Source organism: Tachypleus tridentatus, unplaced genomic scaffold (assembly GCF_004210375.1).
Source record: "Tachypleus tridentatus isolate NWPU-2018 unplaced genomic scaffold, ASM421037v1 Hic_cluster_2, whole genome shotgun sequence".
Classification (NCBI taxonomy): domain Eukaryota; kingdom Metazoa; phylum Arthropoda; class Merostomata; order Xiphosura; family Limulidae; genus Tachypleus; species Tachypleus tridentatus.
The window spans coordinates 20,664,017-20,687,339 of NW_027467782.1; the positions used below are offsets into that span (position 1 = coordinate 20,664,017).

General features: G+C 34.2%; 3 protein-coding genes and 1 long non-coding RNA gene across 15 annotated transcripts in view; 2 read left to right on the top strand and 2 right to left on the bottom strand.

The window, feature by feature from the left end:
- The window catches only part of LOC143242219 (uncharacterized), a 280,724-nt gene that overhangs the window by 21,288 nt on the left and 236,113 nt on the right, over positions 1–23,323 (bottom strand). The window contains exons 2-3 of the mRNA XM_076485586.1: positions 1,960–2,121; positions 419–536 (exon numbers count right to left, since the gene is read on the bottom strand). Coding sequence (XP_076341701.1) covers positions 419–536; positions 1,960–2,050 — 209 coding nt within the window. The 5' untranslated portion in view covers positions 2,051–2,121. The remainder of the gene's footprint in view (positions 1–418; positions 537–1,959; positions 2,122–23,323) is intronic.
- LOC143243149 (uncharacterized) overlaps positions 8,446–23,323 on the bottom strand; it is a 58,535-nt gene continuing 43,657 nt past the window's right edge. Inside the window, exon 4 of the long non-coding RNA XR_013024069.1 lies at positions 8,446–10,076. This is a non-coding gene — a long non-coding RNA (uncharacterized LOC143243149). The remainder of the gene's footprint in view (positions 10,077–23,323) is intronic.
- Positions 8,869–10,150, top strand: LOC143243144 (uncharacterized). The gene is made up of 2 exons (XM_076486933.1): positions 8,869–9,137; positions 9,594–10,150. Exons 1-2 carry the CDS (start codon positions 9,038–9,040, stop codon positions 10,025–10,027), a joined length of 534 nt encoding a protein of 177 aa, XP_076343048.1. The 5' UTR covers positions 8,869–9,037; the 3' UTR covers positions 10,028–10,150.
- LOC143243146 (uncharacterized) overlaps positions 20,732–23,323 on the top strand; it is a 99,379-nt gene continuing 96,787 nt past the window's right edge. For 4 of the 12 annotated variants that reach the window (XR_013024061.1, XR_013024060.1, XR_013024065.1 and 1 more), the window contains exon 1: positions 20,736–22,399. Coding sequence is in view for 1 of the 12 variants with exons in the window: in XM_076486934.1 (XP_076343049.1) it covers positions 21,522–21,524 (3 nt within the window). In the remaining 11 variants the exon portion in view is untranslated. Of the gene's footprint in view, positions 22,400–22,796; positions 22,910–23,323 lie in introns of all 12 variants that reach the window. The other 8 variants (XR_013024063.1, XR_013024062.1, XR_013024039.1 and 5 more) reach the window with 7 other exon arrangements.

Consider the following 23,323-nt stretch of genomic DNA (forward strand, 5'->3'; position numbering starts at 1 on the left):
CAACAAAGAACACTAAATAAAAAATAAATGAGAAATAAAAACGCGATTTTTTTCTTTCAGTTTTCTATATAAACAATACTATTAAAGATTAACTCTAAATAGTTGTCTTTTTTGTTGGTTTTATCGTTAGCAAACAGATCTACAAAACACTTGATAAACCACCATGTAGAAATGTTAACTACAATTGAAAAGTTATTTTGACCTCATTTGTAAGGTTAATTAAACATATTCAGCTTTACAAGGTTCACATTTGTGTTTTCACAAATTAACTACCAAGGGGCACTGAACACACTTGACATTTTCAAATATCCAACCCTACTATTCAATTAAAAGATAATTGGGTATTGAGGTCAGATGCTCTCTCACCCTGTTCCACATACTTTAATTAGCAAGAACTGGAAGATAACTTGTAACTTACCACAGAGCAATAAGACAAATCGAAATTAGTGTCAGCTCTTCCATCCACCAAGGATATCTTACAACTGTTGGTTTGGAGGCCCAGGGGAAAGTAAGCTTGAGAACCACTTCAGTTGGATCTTAAGAGAGTTGTTTTACACATTGTATCGATTACATAAAACAGAAAGAAAACTTCAAATGTAACTTAATAACAAAGTGTATAATTCTTTAAACTAAAAATAAACTTGATTTAACATATTAAAAATTACAATTAAATAAATATGATATTTCTTATATATTTTCATATTAAACATTGATAACAACCTTTACAAGTTGACAACTGTAAAAAATAGATTTTTTCTTTACACTTTAAACGATAATTAGCAAAGAAAAATGACGCCTGTTATATTATTTGAGCTCCTTACTAGTAGACAAATAGTACAGTTATGTAATAACAACAACTATATAGTTATATAACGGGAAATCAGTCAGGTTTTCCAACATATTTACTTTGTGAGACGATATATCACGAAACCTTCTGACTTTCCATTCCAAACACACGTGATCAGACGATATAAGAAAAATCTCGACATTTTCTTTACGATAATGTACATATTATTCAACTCAGTATAACACAGTGAGTAAAATCAACTTCGATTTACTTAACTTGTAAGAATATATAACACAAATTAAACAAACCGTCTTTCCATTGACTAGTTAATAAAGCCAGTTTGTTTAATCGCTATTCATTTACTGAATTAAGTTTTATAATTAGCTTCTTCACTTATTATGGTACACAATTATATTTTGCTATCGAATCGTATCTACTGAATGGTAGTTTCTGCGTTTTTATAACACTATTAAAAACAGTAATTTTTACAAATTTCTCTTTACTCTAAATTTCCCAGATAAAGAACGATACCATTTTGACCACAAACACTGAACGTCGTACGTCAATGCTCATGAAGTTTTTTCGCTTACTTTGTAACAATTCTTTCTAATAGTTTTGTTCAGAACTTACGAGACGGTGCTAACGTTTTGATAATCCAATGTTATTATAATCTTATATTAAGACATTTGTTTTGTATTTGGACAACTTACTTTCTTTTATCACAAAAACGACATCATGTACACAAAATAAACATATTAAACATAGATATAAATTATGTTTTGGGACATACACTGTTTTAGTTAAATATCTTTACGTCTTTTTAGTAATAATGTGACACACACAGATGTGCTATTGAGACACCGTTATATTTGTTTGTTTTTCAATTTCGCGGATAGCTGAACGAGGGCTTTCAGCGCTAGCCGTTCCTAATTTTGAGATGATATACTGGAGGTAAGACAGCTATTCAATGCTATTTGTCGTAAATGTTTGAGCTCATCTTTAAAAAGAGTAGTATGATTTCTCAGTAAAACCAAATCTTTTTAATGCATTAAAAAACCATGAAAGTTATGAAGAAGTATCGTATTATAACAATCTGCCTGAACAAAAATAAACATCTTTAAAATGTTAAGGAAACAATAAAAGAAAACTTTAAAACCCTTTTGTTTCATTACTTCTACAAAGATCTTTATTATCAGCTCCTTCTTCATCAGTAATTTTATCTCCAGGGCAAGGTATACAGGCGTCAGCAGCAAATGATGTCATGTAAGTCCCTCCTGGACACGGCAGGCAGTGAGTTTGGAATCCATTGTCATAGTGACCAGGAGGACATGGATCTGAAACCGTTAAAAGTACATAGTTAAACATTTATTTACCCAGTGTTAATTTTTATCGTTCTAACAACGTCTTTAGTATCAAAAAACGTATTTGTTTAACCAAAATTCCATATTTTAAAAGTCTTTCATCTATTTGTGTTTAATGTGAACAGGTTAAAGTAATTGAGTATCATATATACTTACAACACCTGTAAACATCTCTTTGGTATCCTCGAGTACAGTTGAGATTCTCGGCTGGAACATACACTGAGGAAAACAACAGAGAGTTAATATTTTTGTAAGCACCTTTTGTGTCACCGTTGGAATTTTAAGGTTTCTCACAATGAGCACGACGCACTAGTTATAATATTAATTATAACTCGCTCTGTAAAATAACAACATAAATGTTACTTTTCGTGAGAAAAATAAAACGTGTCGTGCTTCAAAACAGTTTCTTAACAGTAGACTTTTGTTTCTTTATGTACTTCCTGATGGAGTTCACTTATGAAACCAATCACACAAACTTGGAAATTTATGAAATTACACACGATCTTTTTTTTATTGATACATTAGATTTCCGTTGGTGTTTCCCTTGCAAAATTCTTATTTGTCACAGTTAAACGTGAAACCGTTGTCACTGTTTATGTTAATATCAGTAATGAAAATACAGGTTCTTTTGGGAATATCACGTTGGTAAAATGTATCAGTATATGATTGTGTCTTGCAAACAACAAAATATCAAATAATATCCGTGTAATGCAGAAAATGCGTGATATGCATTCCGGGAAAATTTTCATATGAAGTTAAAATAAAAGCAAATACTTAATATTTTGTGGATTTATCAAGATAAATAATATTGCGATATAACACCTTTCACTGTAAATTTAAAGTATTGTTTATTCAAAATACGTTCTTAAAAACTTCGTAGATATGGTTTGTATCTTTACAGTTCATAAGATTTTGATTCAACATTCATAAGTTGAGTTCATTATATCAAAATAACTTTGGAGCCTCATTACTTCTCTCTACAGGTTTTCCATAATCCATCTAGTCTCTGATCACATAGAAATCTATAATTACTACATCAGTCACGTGACTGGTACATCTGTGTGTGCATATCTATCTAATTACTCAGCGGTTAGAAAACTGGGACATTTTTTTACGTACCGTCGCCTGGGACACTTCAGCGGTTTTTATCTCTGACATTTGTGTTCGTACGACTTGTTGCAGGTCTTTTCCGAATTGTTCTGGCAAACCAAAATTATTTTTCGATGCTCTTAAGTACAATAAATATCTTTGTTTCCAATATTTTAAATTCTCATTTGAATATATTTTCATGATTTGGGCATATAAAAATTTACATTGAAAAGGTCTGTTACATACCTTTCCCAAAAGCAACCAATTTTCGGTTACATTACACCATTTACGAAATGTTAAGCTATGTCATGAAGTTGTTCTGATAAATTCTGTTCTGCCGTAACTTTATATCAGATTAAGTCACATTATATGCCAGGTTGCATATTCTAAACTGTTTTGGTATGGCTTACTAATCCCTATAAAGTATTATTGCTATGAACATCAGTGACAGCCTCTGACTAATACTGTATGTTTATTACAGGAGTACCGATAATATTACGAGTTCGTCTTCATCACTGCCCTGAAAAAGTTATTTCAGGGCATCTTCAGCATCAACTAATGGAATGTGATGCATCTTCCAAGAGTATATTATAGCTGTCAATATCAACATCTGCACCTTGGAGTTGGGCAATGTCACCCATTACTGGAGTCCTGATTAGATGGAACAGTATATGTACGAACAAAGGGTCGTGAGGTTTATCTTTAGAATGTGTAGTATTGATGATAACATTTATAGTAATTATATGTCGATATGTTTACCAATACTTATTTATACCACACTTCAACATCGACACTTCCTCTCATGAAAAGTAAGAAAAACTGATTTCATGTTATCTCTAATGTAATAATTCATTGTGAGTAGTTTTAACATTGTTGTCATAATCTATTTCATGCATTTATATTTCTGAGGAACCCACTTGAAGCTAATAAATTTTGCAGACATTCTACAATGGGTAATTTAAAACTTTTTTATCACAGAACTCATATATAATTCGACGTTTTTAGGTTATAAAGCGATCAGGAAGGAAATTTGAGATACGGTGATATAGAGAAACCTCAGTCAACAGCACGATACTCACCCAGTCAATAACCCCAAATGCAATAAACAAAATACTTAAATTCTTGTGAAAAATAAAGCAAATACAATACTAATGTCATTTATAAAATACTTTATGGCAACTTCCACGTATTTTACGTCAGAGAAACAAGCCCGAAACTCAAGACAACATTCATGTAACACAAAAAAAATAGAATGTCACGTTTTTAAATTTAACACTGCAACTCAAATAAATGTTCTTCAGGTAACATTTAAATACTAAACAGAGAATCCAACTTCACCAGACAATAAACCAAATAATTCCTTGTAATACAAGAGCAAACACACATTAAACCAATATAAAAACACACTTTGATATCTGTATTAATAAAACTTAATAAATCTTGTTCGATGTATTATAGTTTGAAGATGATACTTTTAATTTACAATATTTTATAATTTACAAAATATTCTGAAAATACTAAGAGTAATGCAGATAGTATTAATGGGAAATTACACGAAGGTTGTTAAAAAACTATCATTGGAAGATAAGACAGTTCAATTTTCATTACAATTAAATGATATACAAGATAACGTGTCGTTTATGAACGAAATTGATAAAAACACAGTTTACTTAACGAAGATTTGAGTATTTTAAAATTCCTATCTGGTGCAGTAACAACAGTTTGATCAGCAGAGACAACTACATAAAGAAATTATTTATTTTGTAGGTGAACAAACGAATAATATGAATTATTTGACTCAACCAACTGAAAACTATGATTAGAAAAGTATCCAGATTATTGGTAAGTATCACTAATATATCAATACATATCAGAGAAAAACAAAATAAAATATATAAAACAAGAGCTGAGATGTTAGTTTTCAATGACAAAATTCAGAATAATTAACGGTAGTTGGCTTTTACAGTGGAAAACAGTAGATCGGAGTTAGCTAAGTTAATACAAGCACTGTATGTGACCGCAAATAGAAAGTTAAGTTCTTGCTTTCTACTCTGAGTAAGCTACCAAATCTATTAAACAAAAGCAAAAGATTACTTCACACTTACAGTTTGTGGTCCCTACACAGTTATCAGATTTTCATTTATTACACGCGGACTGACATTACTACAGCTACAATTAGAGGTACCTTGAAAATGTTTAAACAAATTGAAAAAAATGCAGCTGTATTAATATCAGTCCACGTGTAATTCATGAAAATCTGACAACTATATGTAGGGACCTTCAACTGTAAGTGTGGTGTAATCTTTCGCTTTTGTCCAATATATTTGATAGCTTACTTGGAGTAGAAAGCAAGAACTTAACTTTCTAATTAACTGTAGAGAATGAAAAGCTTTTCGAATGATCAAGCACACATAGTTATTCTTATAGCCAAACCACATCGGGCTATTTACTGTGTCCACCGAGGGCAATCGAACTCTAATCTTAGCGTTGTAAATCCATTGACTTACCGCTGTCCCATCGGAAGACTATTTCATTAAAACAATAACTCCACGAACATAGTTATTTAAAGTTAAGTGTTAACTAATTTTATCTGTTTGCAGTCCAAAACTGGTTGCTTATCAGTTCGATTATAAGACTATAATCGTAACGTTTTTTAATGAATGATTAAATGGTACAATAGATTATATTACACGTTTTTAATCTGCGAGTTTTTGTTTCCATATTTCTCTGTAAATTTGCACTCCACTTAAACTAAACACATACTTATACGACTTGGATTTAAATCTATTCATAAAGAATGTGAAAAAACAACGTATTTGCAAGTCATTTGAAAATACTGAATCACAAGAATAAGAGGATCAATTTAAAAGAAAACACCAGTTTTAACAAATGAAGTTTTAATCAAAATTCCTTTTAACCAAAGAAATTATTCAGTCGCATTTATTCCAGTTTAAACATTAAATCATCGGGAGTGTAATATCATTGCTTCGCCAACTTAAACATTTTCTACCCATCCTGTACATATTTTACAACGAATAAAAAAAATATATTTTTGATCGCTATAAATGAGACATACTAACGGGTTCTAGCATTAAAGAAATCTCCTAAAACGAGATTTTCGCACACCACAGACTTAAAATCGGTAATGAGCAAATTGATAAAAATGAGGCAGAAATATTTGCGAGCAAATGTGACGTTAAACATAATTATTAGGCTTCACTAACCTCTGCACTCCCCATCAAAACCTTATACTATTAAAGAAACATCCATTTATGGTGAGAACGAAAATATGTAATTTGTATATATAAAATAAATGTAGAGCTGAGTTGTTTATGTTTGTGTGTTTTCTTTCAGCTAAGCCACGTCAGGCTATCTATCTGAGCTCACCGATGGGATTCGAACCTCTTATTGTAGCGTTGTAAATCCGTAGACTTACCTCTGTACTAGTAAGGGGCAGAGCTAAGCTCGCAAAAAAAGAGAAAAAAAAAAATCGAACGGCAGTGGTATAAACAGTTTGAAACTACTGTATAGAAACTTTAAATTGATTTTAAGTGTTGTGTATCAGTAAGAGTTTCAAATTTTAACAAATCTTTGAATACCTAAGGTTGATTTGTCAGAGAGTATCTTGTTTACTTTTAGCCTCGTTAACTAGCAAGCTCTGTAAGAGAAAATCAGGAATTCCATAGCTCTAACCAATGAATACAAATGCTTTGCAAACGATAATTAATGACAGAATTAACTTTCTTTTTTTCTTTGTATGAGCACCCGGCTTGGTTGTTTACAAAAACGTAAAACATAACATGAAATTTTTATTGTGAAATAATTAAGTTAAAAGTGATACTATTGTCAACATAATCTTTCGTATACATGGGAAATATAAATAATTTTGTAGTCAATACACATGTAAAACGGGCAAATTTACATAATGTCTGAATAAAACAATATATGATTGTTTGTGAATTTCGCACAAAGCTACTCAAGGGCTGTTTGTGCTAGCCGTCCCTAATTTAGCAGTGTAAGACTAGAGGGAAGGCAGCTGGTCATCACCACCCACCGCCAACTCTTGGGCTATTCTTTTATCAACGAAAAGTGGGATTGGCCGTCACATTATAATGCCCCCACGGCTGAAAGTGTGAGCATGTTTGGCGCGACAGGGATGCGAACCCGCCACCCTCAGATTACGAGTCGCACGCCTTAACACACTTGGCCATGCCGAGCCCTAACAGCGTATGAATCAAGATTTACATGTATTTATACTAAAGTTATACACAAATATTTAGAAGTAAGTACTTTTTCGAGATTTGCGACTGAAATATAAATCCCTTTCACGTATCAGCCCTCAAATATATTCTCCCATCATGTTTTCGTTATACACGCTCCCAAGTCACAAAAGTAAAGTTTGAAGAGAATAGGCCTTTTCCATTTACTTTTGGCATAAGCAATTAGAAAATAACATTTTGTGCCCAGAAACAAGAAAAGGTAAAATTTTCTTACACAGTGTAATCTTACGTATATACAGACAATTATTATTTTTAATCAATACACATGGTGAGTGAAATATCAAACGAAAAGGTTATGGCTGAAATAAATTTAAAATCAAGATGGACGATTTCGATTTAGGTGTTATTTCTGTTAAATTAGTGTCGTTTAATAAATGAAAATACGGTCTTTAAAAAAACCTTTAATTTACCTCTAACATCATGTTTGTAATCACCTTCACGATTTTTGCATGTGTAAATTCCCGCGTCTTCAAATTGGATGTCGGTTAGCACTAATTTGCCACCGTATTTTATTTGCGTTTTCTCACTATTAATAACTTGTTCATTGAGATTTGAGAACCAAATTACTGATTCTTCTCTCGCTCTTTTATAAGCTCGGTTTGAACAAATTAATGTGAGAGTAGAACCACGTTCAGTTTCATAGACGAATCTAAAACCTGAAACAAGCAGGAAATTAGCGAAAATATAAAATAATTGAGTGTAATTAGCCATTGAATTCTCTCTGCACTGTACGCTTTGTAAATCACTTTCTGTATTGTTTCTAAGTGAAATATCAGTGTTACTATGCGCACAAAGTATTCTTGTTTGAATGACGTCATGAACTGAAGTAACATTGTTCGGTGGAAAAACGTTTTACTAACAATAATGATTGCAAAGTTTATTGCTTTCTGTCGTGTGAAAGACCTTAAACTGAGAAATTATAATCATGTTTATGTTTTGCATAATTTAGATTTAATAAACAATAACAACACTTGCCTGAGATTTCAACTTGAAATTTAGGTAAAAGCAAATAAAATGTATACGAAGTTTTGCTTTGCAATTTCTTCTGACAATACAAGTCTTAGTCGGTATTTATGATATCAACCATAATAAGACTGCTAACAGATGTCTCATGATACATGTAAATTATAATTGAGTAGTTATAAATGTATAAACACTGTAACAATATTTAAATTGAAAAATCAGTTAAAGAATATTCACATATATAACTTGTGTGACAAATACTGCATTCCACGGTGTTATATAGGGATTAATGACTACAATTAGCTGTATCAAATATTTTGTTCTTCAAAACTAATATGATTTCAATAGTTTGTTTTTCGAATGTCGCACAAAGCTATTCGAAGGCTATCGAGGTTTGCGTGTGACGTCACTCTTGACCTAGTTACTGCTGACCGTGTTTATATTCCAACACAAGCGTGATTCATTGTCAAAAGTGTGTGATGGTACACTCGTGTTGTGCATTTAACTGTTCAAATCGACATTGACAGGCGGAAAATGTGTCATTCTACAGATTTCCTATGGATCCCGACCGAAGAAGACGATGGATTGCAGCTGTCAATATGAAAAACTGGACACCCACAGAGCACACCAGACTTTGTAGTAAACATTTTGTGTCAGGTATCTATAATTCATCTATAGCCAGGCTGAATAAATTGAAACTTACACGCATGATATATGTACAGCAGAGCACACTGCAGCACCAGTCAAAGAAATGTTTTTTGCACACTTTTCTTTTACTTTTAAATTACTGAATAGTAAATTTACTGAAGGAACAATATTATTCATGATGAATAGGTTATATAGCCATTTGTACATTAAGACAAAATGTTAATATCTCTTAAAGGACCAATTTAAGTGATTCATCAGAAAACTACAACTGGCACAAAATTAAATAGTGTGCAAATAATTAATTTGTTCGCTGTACATTCAGTTGTTAAACAATGTTCAGCATATTCAGTTATATATATATATATATTTAGTTAAAAGTGTACAGTGTATGTGTTATATATATAAATATTATCTGATCATGCTTGTAGGTCTATATCTTAACAAAATTATTGTACTCTGTTTCAGGGACGACGAGTGATGATCCCCTATCACCTGACTATGTACCTTCCATATTTCATTTTACACGTTCTCCCCTGAAGAGAAGGAAAGCTGCTGAATTGTGTAAATATGAAAACAGGAAAGAAGTGACCAAAAGGAGAAAAGAACAACAAAAGAGACATGAAGCTACTGCTGGGCTGCTTGAACTTGCTTTCATAGAATCTGCTGGCACTGCTGCCACTGATAGCAGCTGTACTGATTCTGCTGATGAACTTGAAGCTACATGTGATAATTTTGACTTGTGTACATCACAATATACAACTGAGACATGTATGCAGACGGAAATATCATTCATAGACTTAGTTAGACTTGAATCTGAATGGCAACGTGGGAGCAGACTTCACCTAGTCCAGCCTTGCAGGTGCAGTGGGAAGATATTATCTCTCCATTCCTGCAACTAGCAACCCATAGCTTTAGTGGTGGTTCATTTAGCCGCTGAGAGTGGCACACCTGTAAAATAACAAAGAAAATATTAAGTTGTGTATATATAAGCTTTTAAAGACAACTGGGTATCAGGTTGGGATACATGTGTCACTCAAATAATAAAATAATATAAAAAATAACAGAACAGCTAAATATTAAATTATTTTTACAGAAACCTAACATGGCTATTGACCAGCTTTAACGGTCTATGTCTACTTGTACTATTTATTATCTATATATTGATTCCTTACCAAAAATTAATCATAAATCAAAAATTAAGTTTTGAAACAGCCTAGACAATAAGGTATCTTAATATCATTATACAAACATGTATAGAAGTGCTCTAGGCTAGAGCTTTGACAACAGTCAGTACACATGTAGTACAATAATATTGAACCATTTATTAAAATGGGGGCTCTACTTTACTTAAGTATCTAGTCTTCGTCTAAAATGTAGTTAAATCTATCATACAGAGTACATGATACATGTATGTAATACAACATGATGTACAAACTTTTGCTGTAATGATGACTTTATCCGACGTTGCCCTGGTTATCTGCACATTCTGTACAAATCCTACCACAAAGTACTTGTACGCATCAAGGCTTTGTAACCTTTTAGACTTTCATTTGTATAGGTGGAAGTCCTGTTTATCAAATATATATAAATGTCACCATATGTAATATATGGCAGATCTACTCCGGAAACAGTCTGACTCTGAACAACGTTGTCTTGGCTGGATATTACTGGCGTAAATACACGTGGCGGGAGCATATACGGGTCTCCTACACCCAGTTCCTTCACGTTTTCCTCATACCTGGCCTTATCAGCACCTGTCAGGTGTGCTACAAGTGATGAAAAGCCAGCAGCAGCCATTTACATGTGAATAGTACTGAATACAGCAGTTGTTAACTCGTTCAGTCATGCGGGATACTTGCCACCCAATATGGCGATATGTTTACAAACCTCGTTGTGGTCACGTGACACTAATAGGTTCACGCAAAACCTCTATTTGTGCTAGTCGTCCCTAATTTAGCAGTGTAAGACTAGAGGGAAGGCAGCTAGTCATCACCACCCACCGCCAACTCTTGGGCTACTCTTTTACCAACGAATAGTGCGATTGACCATCACATTATAACGCCCCACGGCTGGGAGGCGAGTATGTTTAGTGCGACCGGGATTCGAACCCGCGACCCTCGGATTACGAGTCGAACACCTTATCACACTTGGCCATACCAGGCCAAGATTTCAATAGATCTTCCGTCCTGAAAACAGTAATATGTTCATTACGCTGTTCATGGTTGCCAGGTAAAATACTGTCACAGTTTTGTTGTGCTGTTGCAATAAAGATAATTCCCTGAATCAAATAAGCCTAAGATTTATTATGTGTGTGTTTTCTTATAGCAAAGCCACATCGGGCTATCTGCTCAGCCCACCGAGGGGAATCGAACCCCATACCGCTGTACTAGCGGGAGGCAAGATTTATAATAAATATTATAGAAATTGCAAATGCTACTTTCCCCTCAGGCCCAGCATGGCCAGGTGGTTAAGGCACTCGATTCATAATCCGAAAGTCGCGAGTTCAAATCCCCGTTATAATGTGACGGTCAATCCCACTATTCGTTGGTGAAAGAGTAACCCAAGAGTTGGCGATAGGTGGTGATGAATAGCTGCCTTCACTTTAGTTTTACATTGCTAAATTAGGGACGGCTCGTCTTGTTTTACGCGAGATTAAAAACAAACCTATCTATTAATTTGACGTTAAGATACATTTGCTTCTAGATTTTTAAGTTGTTCATTTCTCAGTTAAACAACTGAAAACTGAGAAGAATAGCATGCAAAACTAACGTATAAATCAATCACACGATGGTACATGAATGAAATCCTTTGTTAAATGTAATTTTGTTACTGTGACACTTCGGTTTTTGAAACGTAGATTTATGTTTTTATAAATCTTCAGTTTCATAAATATCTTGTTACGTATTTCTCTTCGTCTTTGAAGTGTGTTCTTGGATATTAAAGGAGGTCCGCAGTGAAGCTTAACAGTATGGGGTTCACTGTAATGGGGCTTTATTTATATACGAATAAGCCTTTGGGCCCTTTTATTATGGCTGACATTTTAATACATATATTTCTGAAAAGATGTCTACGAATTTGTGTCATTCGCTTATTCTAGATCTTTCTACAAGCCTATACAATGCGCATGCACATTATATACTGCACAGTATAAATCTGAGCATCACTTGCTGTCAGCGGCAGTTCAGTTTTTCATGTTAAGGACGGGTGTATACTTTTTACAGAGATCATTTTATTATGCGTGAGAAAAAATGTGTGATGATACTGAGCCAAAGAAACCTAACTCGCACGAGACGAAGGAATAAATGAATCATCTGTAAGACTGTTAAATAAAAGAACCAGTAAAACAGTATTGAATGGCTACCAACTGTTTTGCCTCGAAAACAATCGTCAAGAAAAGGAGCTCTAATGGTGAATATGGAATGTCTGCTATCAATATGGATAGATGATTGTAATCAGAAGCGAATTCCTTTAAGTCAAATGGAAATTCAAACGAAAGCTTCGAGTTTTTTAAACGCCTTTAAAGATTGGTTTGTTTTGGAATTTCGCACAAAGCTACTCGAGGGCTATCTGTGCTAGCCGTCCCTAATTTATCAGTGTAAGACTAGAGGGAAAACAACTAGTCATCACCACCCACCGCCAACTCTTGGGCTACTCTTTACCAACGAATAGTGGGATTGGCCGTCACATTATAACGACCCCACGGCTGGGAGGGCGAGCATGTTTGGCGCGACCGGGATGCGAACCCGCGACCCTCAGATTACGAGTCGCACGCCTTAACACGCTTGGCCATGCCGGGCCGCCTTTAAAGAAACCGTTGGTGAATGGGGAACTAAAGAAATATTTTTGGCAAGCCGTGATTGGTTCTTTCGTTTTAAAAAACACTCTGGTTTTCATAATGTTCGTATTGCAGGCGAAAGTTCAAATTAATAAAAAGTTCGTTACGAAGATAACCAAATATTAATGTTGATAAAAGGGGTTTATTTTGGGAAAAAAAGTGCCTTCAAGAACTTTTCTATCAGAAAATGAAAAAAACTCGGCCACGTTAGAAGGGGTAAAAGATCGTTTGACACTTGTTTTGCGGAAATGGATCTGGCGATTTTAAATTAAAACCTGTGCTTGTGTATCGTGCGGAAACACCCCGAACACTTATCAGTTGTGCAAAGAAGACTCTTCCAGTTGTTTGGCGATCAAATAAAAAAAGCATGGGTCCCAAAACCTTTGTTTGAAGACTGGTTAAAAAAGCTATTTTTGTCCTGCAGTTGAACATTACTGCAAAAGAAAACAACTTGGACTTTAAAGTCATCCAACAGGACTTTGTGACTTTAATGGAAATGTCAAAATTCATCTTTTCCACCCAATACAACATCTCTACTGCAATTAATGAATCACGGTGTCATTGTAACGTTTGAAGCTTATTATTTGAAGCGAACTTTCTCTCAAGCAATAAAGACTACAATTACAGAAGCTGCACTATCTTCGACTAAATTCTGGAAAAATTACATCATCAGAAGTGCTATCGAGAATATCAACGAAGCGAGAGTAACATGAGAGCAATATGGAAGCACGTTCTGCCTGATTGTACAAGCTTTAAAAATTTTCCACTGGCTGGTTGAGGCTGAAAAATATGTATAGAGCAAATACATTGTAGAGAAAAGTTAATTGCCACTTGACAGCAGTAGAAAGAACTTCGGTCTACCAGATTTAATGAATGGGCTGCACAAGGCACATATATGGCAAACTTATTTTCTTCTAAAATCTTTTGCTGCATATCCTTACAACGCCCAGACATGTTAGCAGCATTGTGATAAGACTGACCCCTATATTTTGTAAAATTAAGTTTGCAAAGTTCACGTAAGTACTGCAATACCTGGTTTGCCATTTCATCAGTCATTTGACTTTTTGGTTCCAAAAAGGTTAAAAAGCATTCAATAGGCTGCTCATTTTTTAAGTATCGAGTTCAACTCTTATCTGATCTATATGTGATAGATCTGGCGTCGAGTCAACTGACAAGCTAAAATAACAAGAAGAATTTACTTCATCAACAACAAATGTGTAGACCTTCTGAACCATTGGTTCAATGAGTTCTTCATTGGCGGTTTTGGACAAGTATGAAGAATTTCCTTTTCCAAAATTTCCATATTTATAAATATGCCCTGCTAAACTGGATCAAACTGACTTATGAGCTAATGTAGCCCTAAAAAATTCCCATTCTGCAGTGAACCAAATTTCATCTGTTCTGTGAAAAGCCAGGCTACGTTCAGCTAACGTACAAATAACAACTATTGCATGCTCCAAGACATGTTCCCAGTAATCGCACTCTTCTTTTAATTTCTTTTTCCAACTCTTGTTGCAAGCCTAAACCTTGTCTGTAAGTTAAGTATGTTAGCTAGAGTCTCGGTGAGTAGTGCTTCTTTAATGATGATCAATTACAATAGTATTTCGCCAGTCACTGAACCCTTCTCTTTCAACAAAACACGAGGCAAATTTAGGGACAAAGAGTCGACAGTGAATACAACAACCATTCTCTCTTGTATTACTCACCATTGGCTTTTACCCCAAAGAAAAGTTTTTGCAAACAGTATTTCATTAGTTTGCTACTATTGAAAGTCCAGCAAGATTTAACAAATGACCCATTGTGGTGTTAACAGTCAGTGGGTCCACAAGCAATCGAATAAGCCACATCAGCAGCAGAGAAATCGAGCCACAACCCTGGATCTTTTGCTTTAGTTTCTTCATCTTTTTTAGACTGAAGCATTTTACCATAGTTCAGCAATTTTCATTTTCAGAAATTATTTCAACTTCAAACTGTCTTGTGGAGAAACTTGCATCAACATTAACACTAGATTTATCTGGAGAATTTACAAGCAAAGTAAGATCAGTTGTGAAAGTTGTTGCAGTTGAGCAAGCCTGTGACACCTCAACGTCATCATTATGTTCTGACCTTCAAGTGGACAAAGTGGTACTTGTAGATGTGGAGCTTGGTTCAACTTTAATCATGTCAGAGTCAGATACAGTACAAGTGACTTCTCATGGCAGAGATGAGTTTTGATTTGGAAGATCTTGTTGTGTAAGTTCAGTGAACAAATTAGTCTGCTATCTAGACTTGGCCACTAAATCCAAAGCCTTTTGTTGGTTCTTTTCTGCCAGTTTTTTCTTTTGTGCACCACTTAAATGAACTTGTTTCATCTTGCAGTCTGAAATATACAGAGAAAAAAACACAAAATAATACGGATCATATATAGTTATAATGATAAGAAAAACACTGACATTTATGAAGAAAAACATTCGTAAGACAGTCAAACATACTAAACTCTAGGTCTACATTTAGACAAAGACTGTCAGAAAGTTATCCTCGGGTCCAGATCCATCAGCACATAAACATGAATTCATAAATACTTTTATTGACTTACTGTATTCTGATAACCATTGAAAACCATTCATGACTGGCCTCAATCCATTTTAGAAAAATTAATTTTCAGTCATTGCAAAAGTTTCATTAAGGTTGTTGTTATGGTAGCTGACTGCAAGAAGCAATGACAATGGTAATATGTAAATCCATTGTGAGCCAAAAAGTATTCCAAAACAATTTGTGATCCACAACACATTCTGTAGTAGCCTATATACACAGTAATCATTCTGTAATAATACACATATATAACATATAATCAGTTGTAAACTGTATTGCACATTGAATTATTAAATACTGGGTTAGGCCTGGGCTAGAGTACCTTAATCCTAATATCTGAAGAATGAGTTGTAACCTCAACTTTTCTTTTGACCTCAGATTTGACCTGGGACTTTAGATGAGCCAACAAACCATACATCAACGAAATAGGCATATGTCTGAAACTTTACTTACATGCCTGGATGCGAAGGCAAATTCAAAACGACAGCCTTACACTGGGAATAGTCCACTTCATTATTCCAGGCTACAGTAGCGTTTCCAGTGTACTTACACTAAACTTGTTACAGTATTTAGGCTTAACGTTATTGTCACTCAGTTCTCAGATGACATTAACGTCAGGCCTAATGCTAATACAGGGTGGCCCGTAAGTCCCTACCCATCCATATGTTATTATGTTATATTCAGTTACGCATGTATTATATATTCGTTTCTTTTTTTCACAGAAATATGGCCGATGTAACCCATTTATACTTGAAAATATCTCACAGAACATGGCGTCGCATATTATGCAGCGAGATACACTGGATACATAAGATATATGGATGGGTAGGGACTTATGGGCCACCCTGTACATTGCAACTGAGGCCACTAACGTTAAGCCTAGTACTTAGCACTAACCTTGCTCACATGAAGTTATTTAGTTTATGCACTTTTTCAATCCTAAATTGATTTTCTTGATATTTCAGTTTACATTATCTTCGTATGACCACGGCGCCACAGTACTGTACTACTACTAGTCGTATGGTATAAACATAGCAATGTTAAGAACCTTGTTATCGAACATGTCGAAGTCTTACGTAATTTGACCTAAAGGTCGAATTATCGCCTTCAGACTGCTCCGATCATTCAATTGTTTTCCCAGCTTTTCAGAAATGTAATACAACACATAGTGAACTGAATTTATAGTCACAAAATAGTTGAATTACACCTGAAAGTTTCTCTTCGTTGTATTTGTGTTTCTGTCTCGGATTGTTCGTTCGTCTCATAAAAAAATATCACCAGAAGGCACCCTTGTACGTATCTCCTTAGTAAATCTCAGCTTCAGATCTGCTTATATTATTACATAATTAGAAGGGTATGCATACATGCCCAAATGCTCTTATAGGTTACATGTAATATATGAACGGTGGCATTGCTACAGTAGCATTCCTTTCTAAAATTTTTCTTGGTATGATAAATTGCAAACAATGTACTCACAAACAAAGGTTTTTTAACAGCAAGCTATTTGAACCCAAAAACGTAACGGCTCAGAAAACTTCAGTGAAAACACACTTATAAAAATATTACAAAACACACAAATAAACCAATACTAACGCAAATAAAACTAAAACAAACAAGACAATAACCCAAATATAAGGCACGAAAACAAAGCCGAAAAAACATTAAACTAGCCACGTCTCTGTACACATGTTACCATTTCGTTTGACTTATATTTCTGTGGTATTATTCTCTTTTGTTTCTGTAGATGTGACTGAATAAAGCAGTAAAAGATAAAACAAAACAGTTCCACTGCCGAAAATTTCTTATATATAGCCACAGCAGAAGGAATGATTGAGAAAAATATTTCATCTGCAAGGTTAGACATCATAACATATGATCATCTTTTACCTGAAGTTGTATCAACATTTTGAACCACTCTTTACAGTAATCTTTCGCAAATCAATTACTTCTTACTTCAGATATATAGTTTAGTAGATTCTCGAAACTTTAGTCACTAACCGAGCCAAAGAAAACTTTTTTAACAATGCAGAGTAAAGTCAAGCACGGTAGGTAAGAGCAATTACAAAAAAAAAAAAAAAAAAAAAAAATCAACCAAAGTTAAGTGTGGAAGTGAAAGAGGTAAGGGCATTATAACTAAGGGGAAATCTCTGTGGTTCTCCCTTCCATTGGTGCCCTAATCACGTGCGTATTTTGCTTAATGGTTAATCCAGGGCTGCTTTAGTTGATTGTTAAGCCTTTATAGTATGTGATTTTACGTATGAATGGTGATAATAGTAATATTCAGAGGAAGTTAAACTTGCAAGTTTGTTGCGGGGATTCAGTTCATTTTTTGCAGAAAATTTCCTTTATACTTTGTTTTAAGCTTTTAATTTGAAGTTCTTCTGTGATATATTTGATTCTTTGGTCTGGTTGTTGTTTTGTATTAAGCACAAAGCTACACAATGGGCTATCTGTGCTCTGCCCATCACGGGTATCGACACCCAGTTTTTAGTGTTGCAATTCCGCACACATACTGCTGAGCCACTGGGGAGATTTTTGGTCTGGAGGTATACTTTAATTTTTAGGAAGGTTGGTGTCAATTATTTTAATCTGCAAGTTTTGTAAACGTTAAATTTCGCTTCGTATTTTTGAATTTCATCATATTTTTTTTGTAATGAAATACATTTCTTATTTTCTATTTCGCCATAACAGAAACAGATTCTTTCGATAAGGCTTACGTTGGTTAGTGGTAACTTTAGGCTTAGCTGGCCTTTTGTTTTTTAAAATACGTCAAACTGAAGTTAAACTGTAATTTTGATTTTAAAAGATTTAATATAAATATATGCTCAGTTCTCTCTTTGGCGAAATAAATTATTTTCGTTATTTTTTACAATACTCACAATAATATATCAATTATTAGGCCTATATTAATCGTAAGGCCTTCCACGACGATTAACTTCCCTTTTTACTTTTCTTTGGCCTACTTCCGTTTCGTAACATCTCGTCTGCTAATTTTTGTCTGTTTTTCTACTTCTACTATTCCAATCACACTATTTATTTATCTTTAGCGCAGATAGTCTAGTTGCTTTGTGCTATGAAACATCAAACCAAACTATTTATCTTTATTACACCTAATCGTCTGTCTTCTGTACTCTACACGCGACACTCGATAATCTCTGCATCAATGAGTTACAAACAATGCGTACGACCCCCTATCGAGTTTCGTAATTAAATTTGTCATAATGTTTACTTTAAATTAATTGATTGTGACTCTCACGTTACAAATAAAGCTAAACAATTATTAAGTATTTATTCTTAAAATATATTGTACAATTTATTTGATAAACATATAATCTTATGTAATTATATACATATATGACTTATCCTACGTTACGTGCCCCGGCATTACCAGGTGGTAAGGGCACTCGACTCGTAATCTGAGAGTCACGGGTGCGAATCCAAATTTAACTAAGCATGTTCGCCCTTTCATTCTTATGGCGTTATTATGGTCAAACTCATTATTCGTTTGAAAGAGTACCCCAGGAGTTGCTTTTCCTCTTGTCTTACTCTGCTAAATCAGGGACAGCTGGCGTAGATCGTTTTCGTATGGCTTTGTGCAATATTCAAAATAAAGAAACAGACCTACTTAAAGTAATTACAACTTCATAAATAGAGTATCATATTATCCAGTGTTTGTTATGTTATTAGAGGCAATATTACCTACTTTCATTCACATCATTCTTGGGTTTGTATGCAACTACTTGAGCATCTGCATGATATAAGGTTCTACTCATATATCATTGGGAAAGTATTTGACATATTATTTGTTACTGGGGTCCTTATCTTCACTTCTAGTGTTTTTAACTGAGATGTCCCTTATCATTATTACTTCATCAACTAACACAACACTAACATGCTCTGACTCTGAGGTTTCTCTTTATTTACCCGTTCCTCCTCAATTTTTGTTTTCGTTTTTTGAATTTCGCACAAAGCTATTCGAGGGCTATCTGTGCTAGCCGTCCCTAATTTAGCAGTGTAAGACTAGAGGGAAGGCAGCTAGTCATCACCACCTACCACCAACTCTTGGACGACTCTTTTACCATCACATTGACCGTCACATTATAACGCCTCTACGGCTGAAACGGTGAACATGTTTGGCGCGACGGGGATGCGAACCCGCGACCCTCAGATTACGAGTCGCACGCCTTAACACGCTTGGTCATGCCGGGCGTTCCTCGTCAAAAGGTAATTCAGTCTCACTTGAGTTATCGGTTTTTTATTTTGTAACAGATTTACTATTGTACATTTAGTGTAGTACCTCCGCTTCCTTCAGTGTAATTTTATTTTTTCTTATGACGTTTACTGTGGGCTGTGTAATTCACAAGTCCTGCCTGTTCTCGAAATTAATAGAAGATTCTCGATCGTAAGAATCAACAAAGTACTAGGTGTGTATGTAATGCTACTGATTGACAATACGTTTGCCAAGCGACCTTCGGTGTATAATCTAGTTTCGCATGCTTTATATAAAAGCAGCGCACCAAGAGAGAAGATTAATATTGTTGTTGGGCATCTACAGTCAATGTGCTACAGGCCTAGGAAACTATAATTGTGATTAATGCCGATTAATCGAAAAAACTATAGAATTTAACCACCAACATTTGAAAATTTCAAACATTACATATTGTTTAACTCAGCAACACTTTAGCTTCAGACACAACAAGCTTGGACTCATCAGTTAACCAATCCATCTACAGGTCTAAAGAAGTAGGGTAAAATAAAATACATAACGAACAAAAGAGAATCCAAAACCCTTGCGTTGAGAATTACAAGTGGCAATTTTTTTCATGGAAGAAACCATAGTAACAAAGAGACTCACGCCACTGGCAAGAGAGTGAGAATACAGTTTTACATCTTTAAGAGCGCTGTTTCATATGGTGTTTCTAATCCAGTTTGTACCTAATGTTTTTCAAAAGAATAATGCAAGAATATCTTATCTTAATCAATTGAAAATTAATGAGTGGATAAAATTGTCAATGTAGATGAAATCATAGCAAATATAAACACGTGTAGTTCAATGTTTTACTTCTTGTGATTGGTATATTTTCAGTCATACAAATTGAAATATTTGTGAAAAACAAAGAATTTTATTAGATATTTTATTTTTTTTTTTTTCATGAGAAGGATGACAGATTTAAGCTTCAAAATGCTTGATGTAAGCGTAATAAGGTTAGGCATGGCCACTCGCGTGGCTGAACCTTGTAATTTGTGCTGCAACTGTTAAATTTCGTGTGAAGTGGTTTTCATAAGTAAAGCACGGGTGTGTCGTGTGTATAGAATACAGGAGTTCTGGAAGTAGTTGGGCTACCAGTCCCTAAGTTTCTGATTATTAGTGTTTCGCTCACTTTTCCATAATAATTTATGAAACTGTACATAAATAAAATTACAGCTTTTGAAAACTAACTTCCCTTTTAATCTATTTCGTGGTTATTTAAAACAGTTTTTTGTCAAAAGATATCAAATTTTAATTTATTCATTTGCTTGTTAGTATTTTTCTGAAATCACAAACATGGCTCTAATTTATTTCAGAAACCTTCATTAAGACTCATTTCTTCCCAAAAGAGTGTATTTATGGTACATTGCTAGATATGAATACACAATCGATGTTCAAATGTTATTTTCTCAGTGGCTAAGTGGAAAGTATGAGGGCTCATAACTTTCAAAATCGGATTTTGATACTCGTGGTAGGCAGAACGCAGATAGCCTGTTGTGTTGTTTTGTACTTACCAACCAACCAAACAAAGAAGAGTTATTTTATTTTTCATAATCTATAATTAATGCTTATTTATAATTGAAAAAATATGTAAATATAACGTTATACAAAATCTAACCACTATGTAGCGCAGAGGTCTTTTGTAGACCATAGTTCATTGTTTGATACCGAAAAATAAGGATTTTCAATAGGAAATTTACAGCTTTCGGTTATCACAGTTTAGATAACTTTAGTGTAAATGGTGAGTTTAAATGTTTTATTTTCTGGTTGCCAAACATTCTTGGTTGTTTAGGATGTTCTTTTTTGCAAAAGACAAAATGTAATATGCCGAGTGATCTAGCCAACTCAACAATGTAATTCAGAACCAGGTTATTCATACTCTCAGAAAGAGAATTTATATTTTTGCTATACTTTGTTGGCCCAAGTATGATGCATGCAGAAATAAACATAACCTCAACCATTAAAGCATAAATATTAGCATAAAGGTACGTTTGTAATCAAATGGACAGTTGATCCGAAATAGAATCATGAGGGGACCAACGAAACAAAACGAAGTTAGATGTTAGAATAGAACTTTTTTTCAGAATTCAGTTTACCCAATACTATATTCTCCTACGTTGTATGGTCTTACTCTTTCAGTACGATAGTGAACCATGTAATACTAACAACAAAGCTGAGTTCGAAGCTACATTATCGACAAAAGTTTTATTGTTGCATTAGAAACATATTAAATCTTCTGGAATTAGACTGCAGTCTGAAGCACTGGACATAATATATAACGTTTTGGAACAGTATGGGATCTCTTGGTCCATCCTGGCTCTTACATCCTCTAATTCAAACTATAAATGTTAATGAATTAATTTTTAGAAGTCTTAAAGCCAACACTTATTCATATACTTATCAAGCTTTCTGTTAAACTTGTTTAAATTTTCTGCTCCATAACATCCAAAGAAAACTCACTTCAAAGGCTAACTATCTTGTAAGAAAAATAAAGTTATCATAGCTGAAGGTGACTTCTACTCTGCCAGTGTCCATTAAGTAACTTGAAACCAGGACTGGAAAGGCCAACTTCAGTTTACTGATGGTGTTTTTTGAACTTACCTGTTAGTCTTTCTGGTGAGTTATGATTATTACAGTCATGCTACAGAAAGTCCTTTACAACTTTGAATTACTGTATTGTTGACGTTGTAGACTAGATGTAAACATTGGTCTTATGCTATTTATGTTGTTGTTTTTAAACTTTGTTTTGTTTTACCTTGATTTCCTTTTATGAATTTTACTAAATTTACTTTTACCTTTTTCTGGATGTTTGGTACAGATAACCTAGCTGCTTTGTGCCATAAAACATTAAATCAACCAACCAACCTGCCAGTGTTTATACTAGAGTCCTCTAGCCCTACTATTCTCACTGTTAATTATGCACAATTATGATGCATCAATATCATCAATTCCCTTTACAATATTTAACACCTCAATCATATCACACCCCTCCTCTAATTCTTTTTTTTCCAAGAGAAAGCAGTACAAGAGATTTCAGCCACTCCTCATATGACAACTCCTCCATCCTAAGCACCATTCTAGTAACCCAACTTTGAACCCTTCAAACAATTCAAAGCCCTTCCTAAGGTAAGGATACCAAGACTGAACACAATACTCCAAATATGACACAACATATGAACCATACAATAAAATTATAACTGCTTTAGACTCGTATTGAAAATCTCTTTAGATATAACATAATATTTATTTGTCCTACCAACAGCAATAACACAATGCTTGGATAGCTTATGAGACTGATCAGCTATTACATCAAGATTCTTATTTTTCATGACACTGTTTATATTATTCCCATCCAAATTGTTATTCAAATCATGATAACTCACCAGCACTATTTTGCATTTATTATAATTAAATCCCATCTGCCATTTATTTGCCCAATTCACTGAATGATATAAATCCTTCTGTAAATCAGTGGCATCCTATTCACAGGTAGTAACACTCTATGTCTTAATGTAATCTGGACATTTAAGTAATTTATTG

Excerpts from the sequence above, each read along its gene's own strand:
- LOC143243144 (XM_076486933.1), top strand. The coding sequence starts at position 9,038 with ATGGATCCCGACCGAAGAAGACGATGGATTGCAGCTGTCAATATGAAA. Across the intron at positions 9,138-9,593 it reads TAGTAAACATTTTGTGTCAG|GGACGACGAGTGATGATCCC; the intron begins GTATCTATAATT and ends ACTCTGTTTCAG.